This window comes from Abramis brama, assembly GCF_963993115.1.
Source record: "Abramis brama genome assembly, chromosome: 1".
In the NCBI taxonomy this organism is placed as follows: Eukaryota; Metazoa; Chordata; class Actinopteri; order Cypriniformes; family Leuciscidae; genus Abramis; species Abramis brama.
In genome coordinates, this window is record NC_139963.1 from 69,489,457 (window position 1) to 69,515,745 (window position 26,289).

The following is a 26,289-nucleotide window of genomic DNA, read 5'->3' on the forward strand; positions in this document are numbered from 1 at the left end:
ATAGCCTACTGTGTTTATTTAGCTGCTCTTACAGTGATTTTCTGGAGTAAAACTAATGCTTCATCTTTTGTGTGATGTACAATAAACTTTACTGAACTCAACAGTATATTTTGGTCATCATTCGGACGGGGTTTTCTACAGCAGGCTTGTATTAATGGTGGATAAAAGCAGATAATAAATAAGTTATAACCATAATTAAACTAAACTATACCTGTTCAATCTCCATACAACAAATATTCTCTGGCTCTGTGGGCATTATTGTCCGACTCCGAGTCGAAATGAACACCGCAACTGAGAGTTTCTGTTCTGATATTGATGAGATTGTCCTGGCTCTGAGAGCGAGCTTGTGAAGCTCCGCCCCCTGTGTGGACAGCAGCAGCTAATTAGCATTTAAAGGGGACACACTAAAACATCATGTTTTTCTGAGCCCCAAAAATGACAATTTAAACATGCTGTAAAAAAATATCTGTTGGGTATTTTGAGCTAAAACTTCACATACATACTCTGGGGACATCAGAGACTTATTTTACATCTTGTGAAAAGGATCATAATAGGTGCCCTTTAATAAAATTAGTAACACATATTTTTTATATTATGAACGTAAAATACTTATCTCTGTAATACAATAAACCAGAGAGGCCACTGTATATGTGATTTCAATCTCATTTTTTTCATCATTTTTATACATTTCTTTAATACTTTTCTTTATCGAATACAAGTGTTAATCAATGTCAAAGGTCTGACATGTCCCCCTCGTCTCATCCCTGAGGCACAGAATGTGCAGCAATTCTCCAGTCATCTCATTTTGAAAATATTCAACCATGTTGGTCCTCACCTGTTGATTACACAAGTCACGTCATCCTTATTTATATAGCGCTTTTTACAATACAGATTGTATCAAAGCAATACTGTAACAAAATAAAGTATATATTTAATATTGTATAAAATAATACAACAAAGTTTGTTTCTAGAAGAAAATTGCATTATCGTCCACCTTAAGGCAAATCAGTAATATTGTTGAATATTAAATGTCCCCAAATAAGCAAGCCAAAAGCCAAGGCAACAGTGGCAAGGAACCAAAACTGACAGAACTGAGAAAAAAACCTTGGGACAAGGCTCAGTCGTTCAGTTCTCCTCTGGCCATCGAGCGAACAGTGTATAATTATAATTTAGGCAGCATTACAGGTCAGAGGTCAGATTAAATAAGAACATTCAGAATATTTATCCAGTTCCATCTGGTTGGAAGTCGGAGTCATCACACCGGTATGGAGACGAGTTTGTTAAGGATCAGTCGTGTCGATGAGGCCTTCACAGGGCTGATGAGGCTGGCCCTTCAGGGATGCGTCATGGATGGGTCCGGGCGCAGGTCCACCTTCTGATCTGGATAAGGCCCAGATCCGGCCGACTTCAGTAAACTTTAGAATGAACAGAAAGACAAACATTAGCATAGATGCCATTCTTCTTATTAAATAATGAGTACATCAGGCGTTATAGGAAAGTGTCCCCGGTTCTGGCTGACCTATACAGCCTAATAGTGATGTTACATATGACACTGAAGCTTCGATGCGCGTATCACATAAGTGACACAATTTGTAGTGAAGCCCCGTATCGAGGCGTGTATTGGTTTACTAGAGTCACGTGATCGATGACAAACGAAGCCTCACTTTCTGTCAAGTCACGTGCGCGTTTCGCTTTGGGTGTCAGAAGGCTCGAACTTCAGATCGTATTTAACGAGTCATTGTTGCCTCAGCTCAGTCTGGTTGATATTTACAATTATTGATATTGACATTTAATAACAGATGATCCTATCAGACAATGTCCTTATTCATTGTGTGTGTAGACATTTAGAGACATTAAATCTTATTGAATCATATAAGCATAAGCTATTATATTTTGTCACTTTAATGAGAAAATGAATTTATTTAATGAACAAATCAAACACAAACATGTAAGGCTTTTATTAGTACACATAACATTGAAACTATGGAGTGTGTTGTGGTTGCTTCATCTGCCAGAGCTTCTAACACAGGCTTCTGGCTGCTTTATTTTAAATAAGCACCAGATGGCGCTGTTCTCGGCGCTGTTCTCCACACTCTCGAAGCTTTGAATCTTTTCCCGAAACAGTCAGGGGAAAGCCTCAGTGATTCATGAGGCTTCATTTCCCCATCCCTACAGCCTAATAATCATTTAACTGATTTGAATAATAGAAATGTATAATGTTCTATATGAATGCCAGGTAAAAGAGATGCGTTTTTAGTCTAGATTTAAACTGACAGAGTGTGTCTGCTTCCCGGACAATCACTTAGAGTGTTGCAATAAAACTGACATGCAAGTTAAGCTTTTTTTTTTGTGGAAGTATTAATTTATTATTGAATATGCAATTAAAATTATTGCAAACATTACCAAATGACCAAATATGAAAAACAAACAAAAGGTGTATTCAGTATTTGCAAACTGAATTATAGTAATAGTAATAAAAGAGTAATGTGGACAAATAGTATCAACATTATATGGAGCTAGAATTGTCTCTTTATTACATGCGAGAAAATAAATGATCTGAGAGAAAAAAAAAAGTTTGAGAGAAAAAGTTATCACACTGATAGCAAAAAATAATAAAATTTGAGACTAAAAAAAGTTGAGAGAAAGTATTTTCTCATAGAACATAAAAAAATATACATTTGAAATTTTTTTTTTTTAAAAATTGAGAAAAAAAATCTCTCTCAAAATACTTTGAAAAAAACTCTCAAATATATATATTTTTTGCTATCAGTGTGAAAACATTATCCCTAAAAAAAAAGTGGGATACTTTTTTTCTCTCAAAACGCTTTTCTTTCCTCTCGATGCAATTTCTTGCTCTCGTGTCAGATTTTGCTTTCACTGTGAAAATTGTGTCATGGGTGGGGCCACGTTCCTATTGGCCAGTCGGGTGAGCATCGTGTCAAAGCGTTCTGTCCTCACCACACACCGGCATTAGGTGGAGAGGAGAGATTTGGCTATAGAGTGATGTGTGGCTAACTTACACAGAAGAGACTTTTTTCCTGTTTCGAATGCGCATGCGTCGCGTCTGAACGCGTTGTTGTCTTTGGAGCTCCATCGATTGATTTATAATTCTTGATTTCTCTTTAAACTCACTTACAACGAACATTTTCTATTTTTCCTCACCTCATAGTTACAACGCGGACTGTTGAGCAGACGCGTCTCAAGCCTTGTGATCCAACGCTGGATACTCTTATAGGTTACGTCCGTGGATCACGGCTGAACGCGTCTTCTCCGCACTCATTTATAAACAAACATTTTTTTTCGCCTATCGTGCGTCTACTCCACACCCGTACCACTAAAAAGACGGATTATATCCAAGACTTAAGCCATAAATTAGTATTAATATTGATAGCATCACTGGTAGCGTCGTTGCTAACTTAACTTACTGTCCATCTGTTAAAATGGCGAATATATCAGATGTAAGTAGTCTACCTTTTGGTGCAGGTGAGGACAAATTTGAGCTACACGCGGTACAGTCTGAGCTGGAAGCTGTTGAGAAACAGATCCACGACCTTTTAGTGAGAAAAGCCGAGCTGATAGACCGGCGGTTAGCTCTTGAAACATCACGCGCCGATGCACACAAATCAGTGATCAACGTTACTAACCCGCTGACTCCGACCTCGTCTACTCCGTGCGTTACTCAGCATCGGTCACAAGCGTCGAGGCCGCGATCAGCTATGGTCTCGTTTACGCCGGCTCCAACATGCCACCACGAAGCCTGGATATTTCCGCAGCGGAAGACGCGAGTCAGGTCTAGACCAAGAAAACTCTCTCCGACCCTCCCGGTTTTCGAGATATCCACACAAAACCGCTTCTCCCCTCTTCGCGAAACAGAACGCGATGCTGTGATCATTGGTGATTCCATCGTTCGACACGTACACGCTACGTTAAATAAAAGTAAGGTGCATAGTCACTGCTTTCCTGGTGCTTGTGTTTCTGAAATCGCTGCTCGCGTTCCCGAGATTCTGAACGAGCGCGTCGGAACTGTGGTCCTGCACGCGGGAGGGGCCGACATCAGGCTGCGACAGACAGAGGTTCTGAAGAAAGACTTCAGGAATCTGATCGATACGGTACGCAGCACATTGCCTGATATAATGATCATTGTGTCAGGACCGCTTCCCACGTACCGACTAGGTCATGAAAAGTTTAGTAGATTATTCGCGCTAAATGAATGGTTAATATCATGGTGCAATGAGCAGAAACTGCTCTTTGTAAATAATTGGAATCTGTTTTGGGAGCGTCCTAGGCTTTACCGTGCTGATGGCTTACACCCAAGCAGATTCGGATCTTCTGTCAGATAACATCTCCAAAATGTTAAATACCTTTTGACTAGTAACCAAAAGTCCAAATCATAGTCTCTGCTGCACCAAATTAACTGATATAAATAGTGTAGAACATTGCATAGAAACTGTGTCTATTCCTCGTTTAGTGAGATCAAATAATAAATCTACTGCAGGATCTAGAAAAAATCTAATTGTTATTAAACCAGAAAATGTTGCTATTAGTAATCAAAAACAATTTCTAAAGCTAGGTCTTCTAAACATTAGATCACTCACACCTAAGGCAGTTATTGTAAATGAAATAGTCACAGATAATAGCTTCGATGTACTTTGCCTTACTGAAACTTGGCTTAAACCTAATGATTATTTCGGTCTAAATGAGTCTACTCCATCTGGATACTCCTATAAGCACGAACCCCGTCTGATTGGTCGTGGCGGCGGTGTTGCAGCGGTCTATAGAGATATTTTCAATGTTACTCAGAAAACGGGTTATAAGTTTATTTGGTTTGAAATACTTGTACTAAATGTTACGCTCTTAGTTGTTAGAAAAAAATCCATATTATCTCTAGCCTTGGCTACCGTATATAGACCGCCTGGGCCTTACGCTGATTTCCTAAAAGAGTTTGCAGATTTTCTCTCAGATCTATTGGTCAATGTAGATAAAGCATTAATTGTTGGAGATTTTAACATACACGTAGATAATTCAAATGATGCGTTAGGGGCTGCGTTTGGGTAGTTGACAAATGGCCAAGAAAAAGTACTTTTTTTGGAAAACATAACTTAAGAAAAAATACATATATTTATGGAGTATGAAAACTGCAGTTTCAGAAAATAGTAGTGGTCACCCATTTTGTCAATGACTTCACATATTTTTTTCACATTTTCACTCAACAGTACTGTAAATGTGTCCTATGGTGTGACATTTAAAAGGTACTAAGAAATTCTATTAAATAACATAAAAAAATACTTGAGACAGAATTGTTCACATTATTAAAACAGTATTTTCTTAAAGTGATATTTATTTTACATGAAAGTACTAATTAGAATAATTTTCAACATGGATAGATGAACCTGATAAACTTTTCCCTACGAATGTCAATAAAACTTTTTCGCCAACCTTACAAAACTGTTTGAAATTGTACCTATTTAAGAGGAGATATTATTGTAACTCCCCTAATGTCGAACTTGACTCTTTTTTTTAAAGATATTTTAAAATAAGTATATTTTTCTGTTGTTTTATGTTTGTCACACCATAGGACAAAACGTCACACTAAAGGACAAAGATAGTCATTGCATAAAAAGAGTCAGAATATATAGTGTTTATTGTAACAATAATAAAGGAGGACATTTGTTTTTTTGTTGAAACTTTATATATTCGTTTTAAAAGCTTCTTAAGGAGGTCTTGTCCTATGGTGTGACATCTGTGTCCTATGGTGTGACAGGCCAAAGCGTCACACCAAAGGATATTTCCTGTGACATTTTCTGTCACACCAAAGGACATTTGAGCTTTTGTGGCAGTTAATAACCATGCTAATACTAGCTGAACTGTTATTAGCAATTGGCATGATACATTTGCATAATATTACATAGTCCTGCTGTTAAAAATAAAAAATTTAATAAAAAAAATTAAATTTAGGAGTGTCACACTAAAGGACAAAAAAACTTAACAATTTCAGTGGTCTGAAAACATAGTTAAATATTTGAACAATTCTGAGAGAAATACTTGCCATGTGCACTGCTCATGGGCTTCATAGGGGTCTTCAGTCACATGACCTTGAATGGGGTCTTCCAACTAAATTTAGTTGTCCATGATATTGTCCAACTTAATATCAGGTTATTGCATAACACCAAAGGACATTTTTTTCTGTGACAAACTTTATTAAATTCCTACACTTTTAGAAATGTATGTATAGGAAAAGTGATGGCCACTTAGTGAAATAGACACTTGCACAATTATGCCAGGAGTGTTCATTAAGATGTTTAAACATTATTTTCTTTATTTATAAAAGTTAATATTTATGAAATAATGTTGTCTACCGTCACACCATAGGACGATTTTGAGATTTGGCTCAAAGTTGTAAAAAAATAAAAAATAACTCGGGTATTTAAACAACAAATTCATGTAAAACAAGAAAATGTTTAACCATTTATAGTATTCTAAATGATGAAAATGTGAAATAAATTATTTTTTAACTTCTGTGACGGTGAAAAAGCCACGTCACGTCAACTACCCGTTTATAGATTTATTAAATTCCTTTGGGGTCAAGCAAAACGTCACCGGACCAACTCATCGTCTTAATCACACACTCGATTTAATTATATCATATGGAACCGATCCAACCGATATAGATTATTCCACAAAGTGATGATGTCACTGACCATTACTTGGTAACTTGCATATTACGCACTGCTGTAATATGTCATGCTGTGCTGCGTTTTCGACCAGGCAGAACAATCCTTCCATCCACCATAGATAATTTCTCGAGTTGCTTGTCTGATCTGTCTCAGCTGCTGCCTGAACCCAAACAAACAGATGAACTAGAAGAACTAACTAGCACTATGAGCACCATTCTCTCTAGAACATTGGATGTTGTTGCACCCGTTAGATTAAAAAAGGTCAGAGAGAAAATTAAAGCACCATGGTACAATAATACTACGCATGTTCCAAAGAGAGAAACCCGTAATTTAGAGCGTAAATGGAAACAAACTAATTTAGAGGTCTTTAGAATCGCGTGGAAAGACAGTATGTCACGTTATAAAAAGGCCCTAAAAGCGGCCAGGGCTGAGCACCTCCGCAAACTAATAGAAAACAACCAAAACAATCCTAGGTTTTTATTTAACACCGTGGCTAGACTAACAAATAAACAGACGTCACCCGAACAAAATATCCCGTTACAGTTTAGTAGTAATGATTTCATGAACTTCTTCACTGAGAAAATAGAAAACATCAGAACCACAATTGTAAACGTTCAATCCTCAATCGCACCTTATAATTCAGCCTCAATTATCCCCCCGCAAGAACAATTACAGTGCTTTACAACTATAGAACAAAAAGAGTTAAATAAACTTATCACTTCATCTAAAACAACAACATGTTTATTAGATCCTATACCAACTAAACTACTGAAGGAAGTGTTACCTGTAGTGGAAGAGCCTCTCCTCAATATTATTAACTCGTCTTTATCTTTAGGTCATGTTCGAAGAACATTTAAACTGGCAGTTATAAAACCTCTCATTAAGAAACCACAATTAGATCATAATAATCTAGCAAATTATAGACCCATTTCAAATCTACCTTTTATGTCTAAAATACTAGAAAAAGTTGTGTCCACTCAACTGGGCTCTTTCTTGCAAGAAAATGATATCTATGAAAAGTTTCAGTCAGGATTCAGGCCGCATCATAGCACTGAAACTGCGCTCGTTAAAATCACAAATGATTTACTCTTAGCTTCTGACCAAGGCTGTATCTCAATACTAGTTTTACTTGATCTAAGTGCTGCGTTCGATACTATAGATCACACAATACTCTTAAATCGACTACAAAATTATACTGGTGTTCAAGGACAAGCATTAAGCTGGTTCAGATCATACCTATCTGACCGCTACCATTTTGTCTATTTAAATGGAGAAAAATCGATCATAATTCCAGTAAACTATGGAGTGCCGCAGGGATCTGTGTTGGGCCCTCTGTTATTCTCAATATATATAATGCCACTTGGAAATATTATAAGGAAACATGGAATTAGTTTCCATTGTTATGCTGATGACACTCAAATATATATTTCATCATGGCCGGATGAAAACGCTAAATTATCCAAATTGACAATGTGTTAAAGATATCAAAGATTGGATGACGCGTAATTTTCTTTTATTAAATCCAGACAAGACAGAGGTAATACTTATCGGTTCAAAAAAATGCCCACAGAACCTCTCACAATACAACTTTGACATCGTAGGATGTCCTGTTACTTTATCCTCTACAGTAAAAGACCTGGGTGTTATACTCGATTGTAACCTGTCTTTTGAAAATCATATTTCGTATGTTACAAAAACAGCCTTTTTCCACCTTAGAAACATTGCTAAGCTACGTAATATGCTATCAGTTTCTGATGCAGAAAAGTTAGTTCATGCATTCATGACCTCGAGACTAGATTACTGTAATGCTTTATTAGCCGGTTGTCCTGCATCCTCAATAAACAAGCTACAGTTAGTCCAAAATGCAGCTGCTAGAGTTCTTACTAGATCAAGAAAATATGATCATATAACACCGATTTTAACATCACTACATTGGCTACCTATAAAGTTCCGTATTAATTATAAGGTATTGCTACTGACTTATAAAGCCCTAAACGGCTTAGCTCCAGTCTATTTAACGGATCTTCTATCACCCTATAATCCATCGCGCTCTTTAAGATCAATAAATTCAAGGCTTTTGGTCATACCTAGGATATCCAGATCAACCAAAGGAGGGAGAGCATTTTCACATTTGGCTCCAAAACTCTGGAATAGCCTTCCTGATACTGTTCGTTGCTCAGACTCACTCTCCCAGTTTAAAACTAGATTAAAGACGCATCTCTTCACCCAGGCATTCATATAATATTGTTAATCTCACAGTTTCAAACTACAATCCGGCCTCTAGTTCATAAATGCCAGAGGAGAACTGGCCCCCGACTGAGCCTGGGTTCTCCCAAGGTTTTTTTTTCTCCATTAGGTCACCTGATGGAGTTTTAGGACACCATTAGGTCACTTGATGGAGTTTTTTCGGTTCCTTGCCACTGTTGCCTTTGGCTTGCTCAGTTGGGTATATTTTGGGGATATTTAATTTTATTCTATCAATCAAATTCCACTAGAAACAAACTTTGTTGTATTATTTTATTTTAATACTGTGAAGCTGCTTTGATACAATCTGTATTGTGAAAAGCGCTATACAAATATACTTGATTTGATTTGAATTAACTTTGTTGCTCAGCACATGAAAATAAACTACTTACCGTGATCTCAGACTGAGGTGATGTGGTTTCTCCACTGCATGGATCTTCATGTGTCGCTTCAGGTGAGTTTTAAAGGAGAAACTCTTTCCACACTGATCACACGTGTGCGGCTTCTCTCCAGTGTTGATCCTCTCATGTCTTTTCAGATGTCCTGACTGACTGAATCTCTTGTCACAGTGTGAACACTTGTAAGGTTTTTCTCCAGTGTGGATCCTCTCATGTGTTTTCAGAGATGATGACTCACTGAATCTCTTGTCACAGTGTGAACACTTGTAAGGTTTTTCTCCAGTGTGTGTATTTTCATGTCTTTTCAGAGATGTTGATCGATTGAATCTCTTGTCACAGTGTGAACACTTGTAAGGTTTTTCTCCAGTGTGTGTATTTTCATGTCTTTTCAGAGATGTTGATCGATTGAATCTCTTGTCACAGTGTAAACACTTGTAAGGTTTTTCTCCAGTGTGAATTCTCTGGTGCCGTTTTAAATTGCCTGCTCTAGTAAAAGTCTTCTCACACTCAAAGCACATGTACTCTCTCACACCAGTGTGAGTTTTCTGATGTCTATGTAAATGTTGCAGCAGTGAAAAACCCTTTCCACACACAGAACATGAATGCGGCTTCTCCTTCGTATGAACTGTCAGGTGTCTCTTCAGCTCTGATGCACTAAGAAATGTTTTGCCGCAGTGATCACATGAGAACGGCTTCTCTCCGGTGTGGATCCTCATGTGATCTTTAAGATAACTTTTGCATGAGAATCTCTTTTCACACTGATCACACATGAATGGCTTCTCTCCCGTGTGGATCCTCATGTGAACATCAAGTTGCTTTTTGTCAGTGAAACACTTCCCACATTGATCACACGTGTGCGGCTTCTCTCCAGTGTGGATCCTCTCATGTGTTTTCAGAGTTGATAAGTGTCTGAATCTCTTGTCACAGTGTGAACACTTGTAAGGTTTTTCTCCAGTGTGAATTCTCTGGTGCTGTTTTAAACTGTCTGCTGTAGTAAAAGTCTTCTCACACTCAAAGCACATGTACTCTCTCACACCAGTGTGAGTTTTCTGATGTCTATGTAAATGTTGCAGCAGTGAAAAACCCTTTCCACACACAGAACATGAATGCGGCTTCTCCTTCATATGAACTGTCAGGTGTCTCTTCAGCTCTGATGCACTAAGAAATGTTTTGCCGCAGTGATCACATGAGAACGGCTTCTCTCCAGTGTGGATCCTCATGTGACCATTAAGATGTTGTTTGTATGTGAATCTCTTTCCACATTGATCACATGAGAACGGCTTCTCTCCAGTGTGAACTCTCATGTGAACATCAATACTATATTTGCTTGTGAAACTATTTCCACACTGAGTGCAGGTGAAAGATTTCTTGGCTCTTTTCTTAAAAAAAATATTTTTAGTCTTTGAGCGACTTAATGGTTTTACTTCAGGATTGACATGATTTTCCTCCTTCACTTCACTCAGTTCTTCACTCTCCTCCTTCACTTCACTCAGGTCTAAAATCAAAGAGAAAATTATTCATTTCATTTTCAGTGCATCAAAATAACTCAGAGAAAAAATATAAAGTGAAAGGACATGCAAGTGAGCCCTGATGTAATAGTAGAAAGTAGACAACAGTTATAAAATATTATGATAATTTGATGTCTTTTTATAAATTGATTATATGTCCTTGAAACTTTCCAAAAATGAGGAAAATTTATCTTCCAATTTTTATTTTATAAACATTATAGGCACAAATCTCATGTTTCTTTAGCAAGAACTATTAAATATATTTGGTAAATGAAACAATTATCTAACATGATATTAACATTAAAATATACAATACTGCCATACTTTGACACCAACTTTGAGATTGATCGTTAATTATTAATGGACGTTCACACTACATTTACATTTAGTCATTTAGCATGACACTAGACTTTTCCTTGCACTGACTTCCATTCATTCGCATGTGAAAGTGGGACACCAGAAACACAAGCTCAAGTGAATTACCCTGTGAGAAATAACACAAACATTTATTAGCATTACCCATGTCCTACATGTTTCACTCAACCCCGTTTCTTTTGACATGATTTTCCTCCTTTTAAAAACAGAGCATTTCTTAAAACTGTGACACCCAGGAAGTTACATCATCTGGGCTCTTTCTACTGCATGATGGGAAGACAAGAAAATAATCTCAATGCTTGTCTCAGTTTTTACACAAACTGTAGCACTGACTGCATTCATCAACCCTGTTACCAAAGTTACTCCAAGAAGAATCTCTATAACTATGAACAACATATGATATTTGACAAATACAACTTTATTACTAACTTGGTGTTTACTGACTATGTAAAATAAAAGTTAAAATAGTATTTAGCTTGATCTGATGTTGACAATCAATATAAAATTCTCAAACCTTCCTCTACTGACCATTTGTTGAAAAAACAAAAAACAAACCCAACAGGACTCCAGATTGTGACCAATTTTTCCTGCCGGTGCGACCAAATATTTATTTAGGTCGCGCTGGTGCGACCATAGCGTTGCTGAGCAGCGAATGCAAAAAAAAAGTGGAAGCGGCAATGGAAATGAAGTAAAATGAAATGTGGAATGAAGTGGAATGAAAATGCGCTACTCATTTATGCTTCCGTTTATTAGACCGTTTATTATTTCGGACCAATCATGGACAGCGCAGCGCCCCAAACTTGCCAGTCGCGGGCCGATCTCAATCACACAACACTGTTACTAGGAGATCCAGACTCTGGAGATCCAGTGAAGAAATCCATTGAATTCGCTTCAGAATTAATATCATCATCGCTGCAAGTTCCAGTGAGAAACATTCAAATTCAACTAACCCTAACCCATAGATATCAGATCAAACAGCGCTGATGTGGAAACAAGAGAAACACTTATAGAAGGCTTTCAGTCCACAAATCAGCAACATTCACCATGGATTTAGACTAATGTAGTAACTCTAACCATAACTACTTGGTTACTAACGTAACCTCAGTTCCCTGAGATGAGGGAACGAGTATTGCGTAAGGCTAGCTTACGCTATGGGAACCCCCTTAAAAACACTGTGTGTGCTAACTTCGCCCTACCGTAACCCAAGGCATATGAATGAACCACAAGGGAAGCATGATCCTAATATAAGCGAGTTCTAAACGGGCTTCATATACTGGATAACTAGGAACCGTAGTTCATTGTCATAAGGGATACATAGTAACCAGCCGAAGGCCAGAGCCGGGTATGTATGAGCCCTAAGACTTTTTTTTTTGGGGGGGGGGTGCTTAACACTTACACTAAGAGAACCTTGGCCTGGTACCTCCAAGTTATAAAACTTCACAAATGTGGACGGCGAGGCCCAGCCAGCCGCCGAACAAATGTCCTCAATGGGTATTCCACTGGACCAGGCCCACGAAGAGGCCATGCCTCTCGTGGAGTGAGCTCTGACGCCCAAGGGGCAAAGAAGGCCTTTGGACTTATAAGCTAGCGCGATAGCATCCACTATCCAGCGCGACAGTCTCTGCTTTGTGACGGCTAAACCTTTAGTGCAGCCGCCAAAGTATACAAGGAGCTGCTCTGACTGCCTAAATGAGGCAGAACGCTCCAGATAAATCTCCTGAGAGCCCTTACGTGGCAGAGTAAATACACATCACTCTCATCATCTGGCGAGGAGAGAGCGTTCAGGGAAATGACCTGTGCTCCGAATGGAGTGGAGAGTACTTTAGGAACATAACCGTGCCTCGGTTTAATGACGACCTTGGAGTCGTTGGGCCCAAATTCCAGGCAGGAGGCGTTCATATATAGCGCTTGTAGATCACCCACTCACTTGACTGAGGCAGCGCCAGCAGAAAAGCAGTTTTGAGCAAGAGCAAATTCAGGTCCACAGACCGAAGCGGCTCTAAGGGGGACCCTTCATGGCCTCCAGGACTTTAGAGAGGTCCCAGATAGGCACAGACGGGGGGCACGGAGGGTTTAACCTCCTAGTGCCCTTGAGAAAACGAACAATGAGGTCATTCCTTCCCAGTGGTTTATCGGCTACCGGAGCGTGAAACGCTGTTATGGCTGCCACTTAGACTTTGAGTGTGGAGGGGGTGCGACTGAGTGATCCAGGAGCTCTTGTAAAAATGCGAGCACACTAGGTACTTAAAATGAACGAGGGTCTACGCTTAGTGTAGCACACCAGTTAGAAAACACTGCCTATTTCTGAGCGTACAGACGCCTTTGTTGAGGGCGCTCTAGCTTCCGAAATGGTTTGCAGCACCCTATCCGGGAGATATCCAGGGACCTGTTGAGGGGCCATGCGTGGAGGGCCCATAAGTCAGGACGTGGGTGCGAAATTTTCCCGTCCGCCTGTGTGAGGTCTTTCCTCTGTGGAATTGGCCATGGGGCTGTTTTTAGCAGTTTTATCAGTGAACTTGGACCCGTGGTTTTAGCCAGCACTGAACAGGACGCATTCGCAGCAGTCCTAGTTGGAGTACTGGTGAGGCCGAAGCCATGAGACCCAGCATCTTCTGGAATCTCTTGAGGGGAAGATGTCGCCAGGCACCGAATAGAAAGCGTGCGCGCTTCGGTAAGGCGCGCTCTCATGCGTACCGAGTCTATTTCTATACCCTGGAAGGAGATGTTCCGGCTGGGAGATAGTGTGCTTTTGGAGAAATTGATCCTGAGGCCCAGGCATTCTAAGTGGTTGAGGAGCCAGGCTCTGTGAGTTATTAATAGCTCCTCCGATTGGGCTACGATGAGCCAATCATCAAGGTAGTTTAACACTTGCACTTCCCCACTGTCTCAAGGGCAAGAGCACCGCATCCATACACTTCATGAAAGTACAGGGTGCTAGAGACAGGCTGAATGCTACTGTGTACTGATAAGCCTGCCCTTCAAATGCAAACCTCAGGAATGGTCTGTGATGGGGCGCTATCTGGATGTGAAAATAGGCGTCTTTCAGATCTACTGAAAAAAAAAAACAATCTCCCGGGCCAATATGCGCGAGAATTTGTTTGGTTGTCAACATCCTGAACGGACGCGTCATAAGCGCTTTGTTCAAGTGTCTGAGATCTAGAATGGGTCAGAGACCGCCATCCTTTTTGGGGACGAGGAAATAGCGTCTGTAAAAGCCTGACTCACTCTGTGACATAGGAACAATTTCGACAGCTCCCTTTTCCAACAGTTTTGACACTTCGGTTCGGAGAACGTAGGCCACGCCCTTTTCGACCGTTGTCTCGACCTTGGCTCGAAAGTGTGGAGGTCTGCGAGCAAACTGGAGCGAGTAACCACGTTTTATTATGTTCAACACCCATTTTGATATTTCGGGGATAGCCTCCCAGGCTTCGGCCCTCATAGTTAGGGGTTGGATGAAGACAGGACCTGGGTCGTTGTGAGATAGGTGCCCGGCCGTCCGGCTGTCTAATGTTTTCCCTCTCGTGCGAGCAGCGCTCATGCACAGGGGCGCGAGCCCTATATAGCATCTATAGTGTGGGCTTGGGTGGAAACTAGCCCCACAGGAACAGTTTTCACATGTAGCGGTGCATTTATAGCAGTGGGCTCACAGTCTACATTTATTACCTTCTTTTCCCTGATAGGGGAAAAAGATGACACCGTGTTGGAAGTTTTTATGTGTAGGGGCGCGCACATCATAATGGACACCTTAACTACACTGGCAGCGTGAGCTGGCTAGAGACTGTATGCACAGTGTTAATGTGTGGAGGTGCAGAGCTTGTGGTGGGCACACCTTCTACATTTGTTAAATTCGCAGCATGTGATGGCGAATTGGTTACTGTGGGGATAGTGCTTGTGTGTAGGCGTGCAAACTTTATAGCGGGCACATGACCTACATGACACATGGAGAAAACAGCTCTTTTCTTGCTTTATATGTGTCGCTGTGAAAACGGTGTTTGTTTGCAGGCGAGCGTGCTTCAAGGTAGACTCGTTTGCTGCAGAGTTTCCAGCCGCCTGAACATAGGGAACTGGGGAATGTCTGAAGGATTTTCGAGAGATCGGTCCAGCCTCAGCGGGACTCGAATTCTCTCTTTTTCTCTCTGTGGCTAGGACGGCTTACGAGGTTCAGGGTCCAACGCAATCCTGGGTCGGGGTCCCCGCCTCTCAGGGAACGGAGCGCGCCTAGCAGAGCGGGAGCGGCGACGGACTTCAGCCGCTGGGCGGGGGCTGGGTGACCGGCGGCGCCGGCTTGGGCTGCTGTTTCGGAAGGAAGTGCATCGCCTGTGATGCTTTCTGCGCCTCTGTGTAGCGCTCGGAGAAGCTCTTAATGGCCGGGTCAAAGAGACCGAAACTGGAGATGGGGGAGTCCAGGAAAGCCGCCCTATCTACCTTCTTCATATCCGTCAAGTTCAACCACAGGTGCTGCTTGAGCACCGTTAGGTTGGCCATGCTCCTCCCGATGGCCTGGGCTGTAGACTTCGTAGCCCCGCAGGTCCTTGAAAGCCTCTGATTCTGATCCCGCCCAGTCGTCGCAGTCCGAAGCCGCGAGGGAAAGGCCGTCATCCTTTTCCGACAATGACCGCCCCTGCACTCAGTTGTGCTCGCTGTGCAGCTGCACTGCGTTTTAAAAAGTTTGCTTCAATATTCTCGAGAAAAGGAGGTTTTCCCATAGCGTAAGCTAGCTTTACGCAATACGAGAGACCCCTCGAAAGGGAACTATGAATTGTGACAGAAATAGTCAAAGGCTTACAGGTACTACACATCTTTTTCCAGCACTTCAAAACTATAAGATCATGTGTTATTTTTAATGTGATAACACATTTTGTTCATCCTTCAAAGATTCCCCTAAAACTAAACATTTTAAGATGTAGAAAACTCTTATTTAAACACTAAATTACCACTGTAAACAGTAGGATGATTATTGGCTATTTTCACTCCCTAAAGTCAATTTTTTCACTCATTTTGCTTTTAATTAATATTAAGACATTATGAATGACAGTAATTAAAGTTAATGTCATCTACACCCTAAATTAGGCTTAGTGCTTTATTGTCAGCCCAGCACCACCAGATACTCTCTGCAGAACTCAGTGGCTCCGGTGCCGCCTCAGCCGCCCTCAGATGCTAGTCTGGAGCCTGTGAACTTAAAAGAACACACCGACTTTTTGGGACTTTGGCTTATTCACCGTATTCCCCAGAGTTAGATAAGTCCATACATACCTTTTTTATCTCCGTGCGTGCCGTAACTCTGTCTGACGCACCCACCGCTAGCCTAGCTTAGCACAAAGACTGGAGGTAAACAGCTCCAGCTAGCATACTGCTCCCGATAAGTGACAAAATAATGCCAATGTTTTCCTATTTACATGCTGTGATTTGTATAGTCACAGCGTGTACGAATAACAAGGTCACATGAGACACAACCATCTTCTAACCGTATACATACTGGGAACTATATTCTCAGAAGGCGAAGCACTGCTACTTCTGTGGAGTGATTTACTCCAACTCGGAGCGAACTCTCGGCTCCTCACAACGGGGCTTCTCAAGTGCTGCGAGCAAATCACTCCACAGAAGTAGCAGTGCTTCGCCTTCTGAGAATATAGTTCCCAGTATGTATACGGTTTAGGGGTGTAACGATATTCGAACCGAACCGAAAAACCGCGATACAACAGCCACGGTTCGAACCGCGATACTCTCATGTCGAACCGAACGCGCCCCGCCCCCTGCTGCCCCGGCCCAACTCTCACATCACTTTGTCACAAAACTATTTTTTTCTTCCTTGACATTTGATTAAATAGTTATTAATGAGTACACTTTTAACAACTAATAAGAGCTGTAGTTTTACTAAATATTATTTACTAAATAAAATGCATGTCACGTGATTTGGGTGATCGATCACGCTCGGGAGTTTACATACGCACTTCAGGATGGCAACTCTGCGGCATATTGAGATTGAAGACCCTCCGGTCACAACCACTGACTGATACAACAGCAGCAGTGCTGATCACGACACTTGAGAATGATCACCGACACCGTCATCATCCAATATGATGACATATCACAGCTTTTTTTAATCATCGTTTTGAGACAAATCATTGTTTGATTTGCGAACATAATCCTCTGCCGTCTGGTCGCTTCCGCTTCAAGCCGGACTCGTCTCGCGCTAACGGTAATTCTCACTGTCCACGTTTTGATTTCGGCAAATCAATTTTGCCGAATGCAAACAACGTGATTATTGTTCATGAGTCCAACATCCAGCCACGCAAGAAAACATGAAATCTACCTGAGGGAATAATATGCTCGCAAAATATTTCTGATTATTATTAATGTTTAAAACTGTTTTGTTTTTTCCCCCAGGATTCTTTGAAGAATGTAAAGATCATAATAGATTTATTTGAAATAGAAAGCTTGTGTAACACTATAATTTGCTGTCACTTTTGATTAGCCTAATGCATCCTTGCTGAATAAAAGTAGGCAATTACTTTCTTTAATTTCTTTCCCAAAAAAAATTATCTTACTAACCTCAAACTTTTGAACTGTAGGCCTATGTATAATGTTAAAAAAGCTTTCTATTTCAGATAAATGCTGTTATTTTGAATGGTGGTTTGTTTGTAATGTGACATTTTGTTTGTATGACATTAAAATTATTTTTAGAATTAAATTGTACATAAATAGGTTAAGCAATACAAATGTGTTTGTCTGATAACCTTTTAAACATATACTTAACTACAGTTTGCAGACACTGAAATTATGTACATTGTGCGATACAGTACAAATATTTTGAGTGTCCCTCGTTTTCCTATAAAGAACCACGATTGTCCCGCATTTTCCTTTTCTGAAGTTGGCAACCCTACTCAGGTGTGCAGTTTATTTCTGACTAGTCAGTGGAGGCATTTATTTCATTTTAGTTAACTCAGGTGTGCTAACTGCTCTAAAGAAAACGTGAAGCCACTGTATAAAGTTAAGTTAATAAAGTTAAAGTTAATAAGTTAGATTATTGTTGTTGTTGTTGTTTTTATTAAGTTAAAAGTGAATCTAGTGTTATTATTGCTGGTGCCCAGCCATGAACCCTGCCCCCACAGCAAACAGAACCGAACCGAACCGAACCGTGGCTCCAAAACCGTGATATGAACCGAACCGTGGCATTGGTGTATCGTTACACCCCTAATACGGTTAGAAGATGTCTATGTCTCATGTGACCATATTATTTGTACACGCATAAACAGTGAATGAGCCGACTCAGTTCAACGGATTTCTTATTTATTTATTATATTTTTATTATTATTGTTCTTTGAAGAGTTCTTTGAAACATTGTTCTTCAGTAAAGTTACTTAAAGGAGAAGTTCACTTTTAAAATTAAAATTCTGTCATCATATACTCACCCTCATGTTGTTTCAAAGCTGTATGAATTTCTTTCTTCTGCTGAACAGAAAGGAAGATATTTAGAAGAATGTCAGTAACCAGACAGTTTTTGGGTCCCATTGACTTCCATAGTATATTTTTTTCCTACTATGAAGTCAATGGGACCCAAAAACTGTCTGGTTACTGACATTCTTCTAAATATCTTCCTTTCTGTTCAGCAGAAGAAAGAAATTCATACAGCTTTGAAACTACATGAGGGTGAGTATATGATGACAGAATTTTCATTTTATTTTTTTTGTAATTTAATATTTTTATTCATTTTCAATTTTTTGCCAAGATACAACAACAATAATAATTTGTGCAGTTACATTACTTCCAGTAATTGCATTAAACATAAGTAATATACACCACACATTCCTTAACTACAAAACCCCCCTCCCTCCCTCCCTCCCTCCCTCCCTCTCTCCCTCCCTCTCTCCCTCCCTCCCTCTCATTTCCCTCCCTCCCTCCCACCCATTTCCCTCCCTCCCTCCCACCCATTTCCCTCCCTCCCTCCCATTTCCCTCCCTCCCTCCCATTTCCCTATGGAGCACACAAGTTAGACCAGAGACATGATCAAGATTACAAATTGGACCTAATGGGTTACCACAAATGAAAGATACAAAAAGTCATAACAATAACTTCTTTACATCCCCTGCAGCCTTTTCCCACATCACCAACGTTTTTAACTTGACATTATTAATACGGGCTGATGACCACTCCAGGTAGATCACCTCGAGAAGAGTTTGAAGCCAGTGTTTTATTGATAATCGGTGCGGAGGAAGCCACCTCAGAACAACAATTTTTTTTGCTGCAGTCAAACCAGCCAACCAAAGTTTACGTTCTATCTCAGTGATCTTGAACCTGGAATCGTCATTTAGAAGAAGCAGCGCCGGCTCCAGAGAAAACTTCTTCCCCACCAGAACAGTCATTTTATCCACAACTTTGCCCCAAAAACTTTGTACATCTGGGCACTCCCATAAGACATGTAGTAATGTGCCCATAGTGCCTTGACTACAAAATGTACAGAAGGGGTTGGGCACTAGACCTAATAAATGTCTTTTACGTGGTGTCAGATAGGTCCTATGGCAGATTTTGTAGTGGATTAATTGGTGATTTGGATTTTTAGAAGACTCAAATACATTATTCCACACCACCTCCCAATTAATGGTCTCTGTTCCAAGAGGTATATCCACCTCCCACGATCTATACCCAGGCAATTCTGTAGTGATGTATGACATGAGATTGTTATAAATGAATGAGACCGTTTTCCTTTGGGGTGCTCTTTCCATAAGAGACACTATAGGATGAATCTTTAATGCAGACCCCCAGGGAACCTTGAGAGAATTAAGTGCTGACCTTACCCTAAAATAGAGAAATTGTGACTTTCTTGGAATATCAAAGTGGGACATTAGAACAGGAAAATCTAAAATAGAATTTTGCCCTGAGATATCCCCCAACGTCCATATCCCATATTGAGCCCACAGTTGAGAAATGAATGGTTTACCACCTGTCAATAAATTGATATTGTGCCAAATAGGAGAGTGTTTATGCCATTTCAGTTTGAAGTCTACGTGTTTCTCAAAATTTTTCACAATTTGTAATGTATACGAAATAATCGGTCCAAATTCTGAATAGCACTTCTTATGTTTCAAACCAGAGAAAATCACATCCCGAAGCCTAAAAGGGTGCACCAGCTCCTGTTCTAACGTTTTCCAAGGTGACACTAATTCCGCATCAAGCCAGTATTTTAAAGAACGTAATATAAAGGCCCAATGATACAGTTTGAAGTTCGGGCACGCCCATCCACCCTGAGATTTATCCCGTTGTAATGTTGACCATTTAATGCGCGGCTTCTTCCCATTCCAAGTAAATTTTTTAAGCATTGAATCAAGTTTTTGCCAGTAGCCTGTCGGGGGTAATATTGGAATCATAGAACTAATAAAGTTTATACGTGGAAGAATATTCATTTTGATAGTAGCCATGCGGGCAGGCATGGACGATGGAAATGCTGCCCATTTCACTAGGTCATTCTCAACTTTTTTCAAAATAGATGAGTAATTATTCCTAGCTATTGCATGGATACTGGGACTAATTTCAACACCTAAATATGTGGCCTTTTGCGCCACTGGTATACGGGATTGGATATTTAATTTCTTCAGATCCGTATTCAACAACATTAAAATTGATTTGGAATAGTTAAGCTTGTAGCCAGAAAGTGTACCAAAGTGTTCTATAATTTTTAGAACATTCGGAAGGGATTGCTGTAAATCCGAAAGATAAATAAGTGTATCGTCCGCGTACAAAGAAACGGAGTGTAATGTGGACCCTATTTTAACTGGAGCTACTAAGGTGCTTTGACGTATGTATTGGGCTAATGGTTCGAGTGATAAATTAAAAATGGAAGGAGATGCTGGGCACCCCTGTCTGGAACCACGACAAATACTGAAAAGATCAGAAAGGTGTCCAGCTGTAACAACCCTTGCTGAGGGATTAGAATATAATACTTGTATCATTTTAATAAAATTTGGGCCAAATTTGAATTTTTCTAGTACGTTCCACAAATATCTCCATTCCAGGCGATCAAACGCTTTTTCAGCATCAAGAAATAAAAATCCACAAGGTAGTTCTGTCTTTTTGGTTTCCGAGATAATATGTAGAAGCCGCCGGACATTATCTGAAGCTAGCCGCCCTTTAAGAAAACCAGTCTGATCTAAATTTATTAACTTCCCAGTAACCCTATCAAGACGCATGGCAATAACTTTGGAATAAATTTTTATATCTGCATTAATTAAAGAAATAGGGCGATAGCTTGAGCAATTCTGGGGGTCCTTCCCTGGTTTATAGAGTACCGAAACAAGTGCTGTGTTGAGATCCCTGTGGAAGAAGCCCTTTTCTATAGCTGAATTAATAGTATCTAGCCAAATAGGTCCTATAATATCCCATAATTCCAGATACAGCTCCACAGGTAACCCGTCAATTCCTGGTGAGCGCCCCCTATTGGTTAATTTAACTGCTGTATGTAATTCCTCTAGCGTTATGGGGATATCCAAGTCCTTGGATTCATTGTCCGATAACTCAGGTAAATTCAAGTTGTCAAAAAATGAATCAAATAAGTCCTGCGAGGATCGTTCGTCCGAAGAGTAGAGGTTCTCAAAAAATGATTTAAATGAATTATTAATGTCGGCTGTTTTGGTGACCAATCCGTTCACTGGACAATTTATAGAAGGAATATTAAATTGGTTTTCTTGTTGTTTTAATGTTAATGCAAGGAGACGGCTTGGTTTACTACTATCAGTGTAATATTTGTGTTTGGTGATATGCATCATGAATTCAGCCCGTTGCCTCAGTATATTATCTAGTTCTGCCCTCACAGCCCTAAGCTTTGTTGCTACCTGATTACTATAGTTGTCCTTAAGCTCCCTCTCTAATTTGCAGCAAGCCTGTTCCATTTGAGTAATCTTTTGTGTTCTGCTCCGTTTAAGATAAGATGAAAAACTAATTGCATTTTGGCGCAGAAAGCCTTTGATTACTGACCAAACAATCGCTTTGTCTGAAACTGAGTCTTTGTTAATATTAATAAATTCCACTAGTTTGGGCTTAACTTGTGCAAGGTATTTTTCATTTCTCAACAGAGTTGTATTAAATCTCCACCTAGACGATTTACCTTGTAAAAAGTCAAAATTAAATAAAGTCATAATTGCATTATGGTCAGAGATAATACAAGGTAAGAAAACCATCTTATCTACAGTTGCAATCAAGTCTGGTGTGGATAACATGTAATCTATTCTTGAGAACATCTTATGATAGGGGGAAAAATAAGTATAATCTCTGGCTGTAGGGTTCTGAAGCCTCCATATATCAACCAAGTTTATATCTTTGACAAAGTTCTTTAAAGCCTCAGAAGATAAAGCTTGTGCACGTGTAATGGATGGATTAGATCTATCTAAATTGCAATCAAAGAACGTATTCATATCCGATCCTATAATAAGTGAATAATTAGACAAACTTAGCAACTCTTTAGTCATCCAAGGAAAATAGGATGAGTCAAAAATCGTGGGGGCATAAATGCTTATAAAAGCTATTTTTTTACTCTGAATAGAGACCCCGCAGTAGGCCAATCTCCCTGAGTTGTTAGAGTTAACCTTCTCAATAACCAAATTAAGTTTGTGTTTCATTAATACCATAACTCCTTTAGTCTTAGAGCCATCCCCCGAGGACGCCACCACTTTATAATGTTTATTCTGCATGCGATGGACACAAGCTGGTTGTAAATGAGTTTCAGATAGGAGAGCCACATCAACATTTTTCCTTCTCAGGAAATCTAGGACTTTTGTTCGCTTATACGGTGAATTTAAACCTCTAACATTGAGGGACAATACAATATAATTAGTCATCCTGATAACCTCTAACCAAAATGCATTGTAATCCTGATATAAAATAAAGAATACAATTATTCTGTGTGAACCCCAAACCCCCCACCCCCTTGTGATAAACACTTGACTTCCTTGGTTCTATCCTCAACTTATCTACTCTCCCTGGGAGAGCTATCCGAGCATTAAATCTTAACATATAATGCCAAAATCAATATAATCCAGTAATATATGGTGGGAGCGATATAATATAAACACATACCTAAAAAAAAAAAAAAAAAAAAAAAAAAATTAACAATGAGATTAAGATATGTTATCAATAATATTAAACCAGAATAATGTTGCGCTTTAAAGTGCCTCTTCAAATTGAAAAATAGGGTAAAATACAAATGAGAACATGCCAATGTGAGAACACATTGGCATGTGGCATCCCACTAAGTGTGTAACTAAACACATTGATTATGATTAAATAAGTTCTGAGAGAGGGGCACTTGCAGAGTTCGGCTATCTGCACTCTGCCCCCAGAAGCGACAAGAGACATTCAACATTCACATTCCAACTGAGTGTAGTCCCCTAGATTAAAGTCATTAAAGTCATTGTAATAAGGACCCCCTGCGGACGATATCAATCCTGTCATTTGTAAATGTGTACCTCCTGTCCAGTCATCACCAACTCAGTCCTTTTTTGAGCCGAGGTGTTGATTGTAGAAAGTTTCAGCAGTCTCTGCAGAGCTGAATGAATGCCGAGATCCCTCAAAGTACACCACCAGCGTTGCAGGGTATCGTAGGCTGAACTTAACCCCCTTCTCATAAAACTGTGATTTTACCTTCTTGTAGGCGCTGCGCTTGGCCGCCAGCCGAGCACTCAGATCCGGGAAGATAAAGATTTTCCTGCCCTCGTAAAAGAGCTGACGCTTTTGTATAGCCAGTTGCAGGACGCGCTCTCTCTCCTGAAAGCGGTGGAAGCAAAGAATGAACGGCCGCGGGTTTGCGTCAGGGCTCGGTTTAGGTATCGGCGCTCTGTGACATCTTTCCAGCTCCGGGACTTTTGACAAGCTGTCATCATTCAACACTTTGACCAAGAGTTCAGACATGAACTTCAAAGGACACTTCCCCCGCTCGCTGTCCTCCGCGACGCCGATGACCCTGAGATTCGTACGCCTTTGCCTATTTTCATACCCGTCCAACATGTCCTTCAAACCGTTGTTTTCTTTCGTGAGGTCCCGCACAGAGGACTTCAGCTCCGCCACGGATGATTCCAGTGTAGAAATCCGGTCACTGTGGTCTGTAAGCACGTCCTCCGCCTCATTGAAGCGAACTTCGTACGACTCCACTTGTTGTTTAACAGCTTCTAGTGTATTTTGAATCGGTGAGAGCGACATCTTTATCAATTTTGTCAGCTCGTCCGTGATGTTATTTCGGTTCTTTTCCAGTTCCTCCACCAACATGGCTAGCGTTAGATGCTCAGCCGCCATGGAACGCGTTGTTGTACGTCCCTCTTCAATGCTTTTGTTCGAAACCTTGTCCTTTCCTTTTTTATCTGACATCCCAAATAATAGTTCAGAAACGGAAAACCATCAGTGAAAGGTTATAGTCACTTTATAGGCGTAAATTTATAAGTAAAACACCATTTGCTCGGGAGCTCTCCTCTACACGTTCGCTTTATCACGCCATCGACCAGAATTTTCATTTTAAAAGTCAGCTTCTCCTTTAACATGAAAAAAAGGTAGGCCGTAAATCTTTATTTACTGTTGGATCACATTTGGCTATATAATATTCTCTACTGCATGCTTATGCTTCTCTGTAATGGACAGTCTGTATTAATATTTGTGGGCATAATTGTCAGGGGTGATAGTTATGTTTGAGGCCTATAATAAAATTTTACCTCTTAGTAGCGTGTGTGTGTAGCAAAGTCAGCGCATGTCAGAGAGAGCTTAAAGTGATATTGATGTTGGTCTCGGGTCGGGTTCGGGCTGAAAAATTGCAGACGTTTTCGGGCAGGGGCGGATTAGGGCTTGAACACCATGGGCCGGGTCTCAGTTAAGGCTGGATTTTTTGCCCCGTACAGGGCTCTAAGCAGTATGCTAGCTGGAGCCGTTTACCTCCAGTCTTTGTGCTAAGATGGGCTAGCGGTGGGTGCGTCAGACAGAGTTATGGCACACACGGAGATGAGAAGGGTATGTATGGACTTCTCTAACTCTGGGGAATTCGGAGAATAAGCTAAAGTCCCAAAAAGTCGGCGTGTTCCTTTGAAATAAAACTGCACATTGTAAAATCTGTACATTGTCTATTTATTATTAAAGAATTTGTCAGTCAAAAAAGTTAGTCTGGAGCCCTGCCCAGAACATTCTGTACCGTTTCATAGTTGAACTGTTTATCTAAATGTGATGAAGTGCTTGAATGTTTCTAACATGAATGTTCTTCAGCATCATGAATGAATGAAGAATAAACACCAACCTCTTTGTTCTTCAGGATCTACAGTGTGTTTCATTCTGCAGGGTTCTGGATCACTCATGTTCTCACTGTCCTCTTTAATAAACTCAGTCGTTGCAGGTTTCAGCTCTTCCTGATGCTCTGATGCTCGTCTTCACTTGTAGCTGATGGGAATTTACAGCATTTATTGGAGAATTAATGTGTGCTTAAGTAAGGAATAATTGACGACAGGCCTGAAGTCAATTATTCCGCTTATACTACAGTTACCACACCTCGAAACATTGTTCAGATTATGTATTTCAAGACGTTTGTAAAGTTTTTGTCATTAAAACGCTCTTGTATGTAGGACTAATTTCTTATGCATCTAATCCAATGCCTCCGTTGCTAATTACAAAACGTCATTTTAGAGTTAGTAACGGAGGTTTGAGCCACTGATAGCAGACTAATGCTGCTTTTAACAAGTAGGCCTATCAATAATTATTTATTTGTTATATTATCTGCAATACACTGCAAAAACTCAAAATCTTGCCAAGTATATTTTTCTAATTACTAGTCAAAATATCTCATCACACTTAATATAAGACAAAATTGCCTAAAGACCAAGATTTAAGTGAGATAAAGGAGCTTGTTTTTAGACAGTGCATCTTGAATATCTTGTTAAGTGAATCTGTCTTGAAAATATCTTGTTTTGAGCCATATCTCAGATGAAACAAGCTTTTTTGACATGTCATAAGGTTTTTAAGCTGCTGTGTTAATTGTAAAAGATGAATCGTCTTATTTCAAGAAATAGACTTGACTTGAATTGAGACAACAAATCTGCTTTATTGAAAACTGTAGGTCAACATGCCAAACTC

The 26,289-nt window shown here is 40.0% G+C and overlaps 2 protein-coding genes across 1 annotated transcript; both read right to left on the reverse strand.

The window, feature by feature from the left end:
• Window positions 1-26,289, reverse strand: part of LOC311094365 (uncharacterized protein) — a 337,913-nt gene that overhangs the window by 264,560 nt on the left and 47,064 nt on the right.
• LOC311094357 (uncharacterized protein) lies at window positions 650-25,556 on the reverse strand. Its single transcript, XM_084132287.1, has 3 exons — window positions 25,460-25,556; window positions 9,311-10,811; window positions 650-1,415 (listed from the first exon to the last, which is right to left on the reverse strand). The coding sequence occupies exons 1-3, from the start codon at window positions 25,515-25,517 to the stop codon at window positions 1,334-1,336; spliced, it is 1,641 nt and encodes a 546-aa protein (XP_083988413.1). The 5' UTR covers window positions 25,518-25,556; the 3' UTR covers window positions 650-1,333.

What these genes read in the sequence shown, in the direction of transcription:
- LOC311094357 (XM_084132287.1), bottom strand. Translation starts at nt 25,517, where the DNA reads ATGAGTGATCCAGAACCCTGCAGAATGAAACACACTGTAGATCCTGAA. An exon ending in AGATCCTGAAGAACAAAGAG is followed by an intron (nt 10,812 to 25,459) that starts GTTGGTGTTTAT and finishes CTTTGATTTTAG; the next exon opens with ACCTGAGTGAAGTGAAGGAG. An exon ending in CACCTCAGTCTGAGATCACG is followed by an intron (nt 1,416 to 9,310) that starts GTAAGTAGTTTA and finishes TTCATTCTAAAG; the next exon opens with TTTACTGAAGTCGGCCGGAT.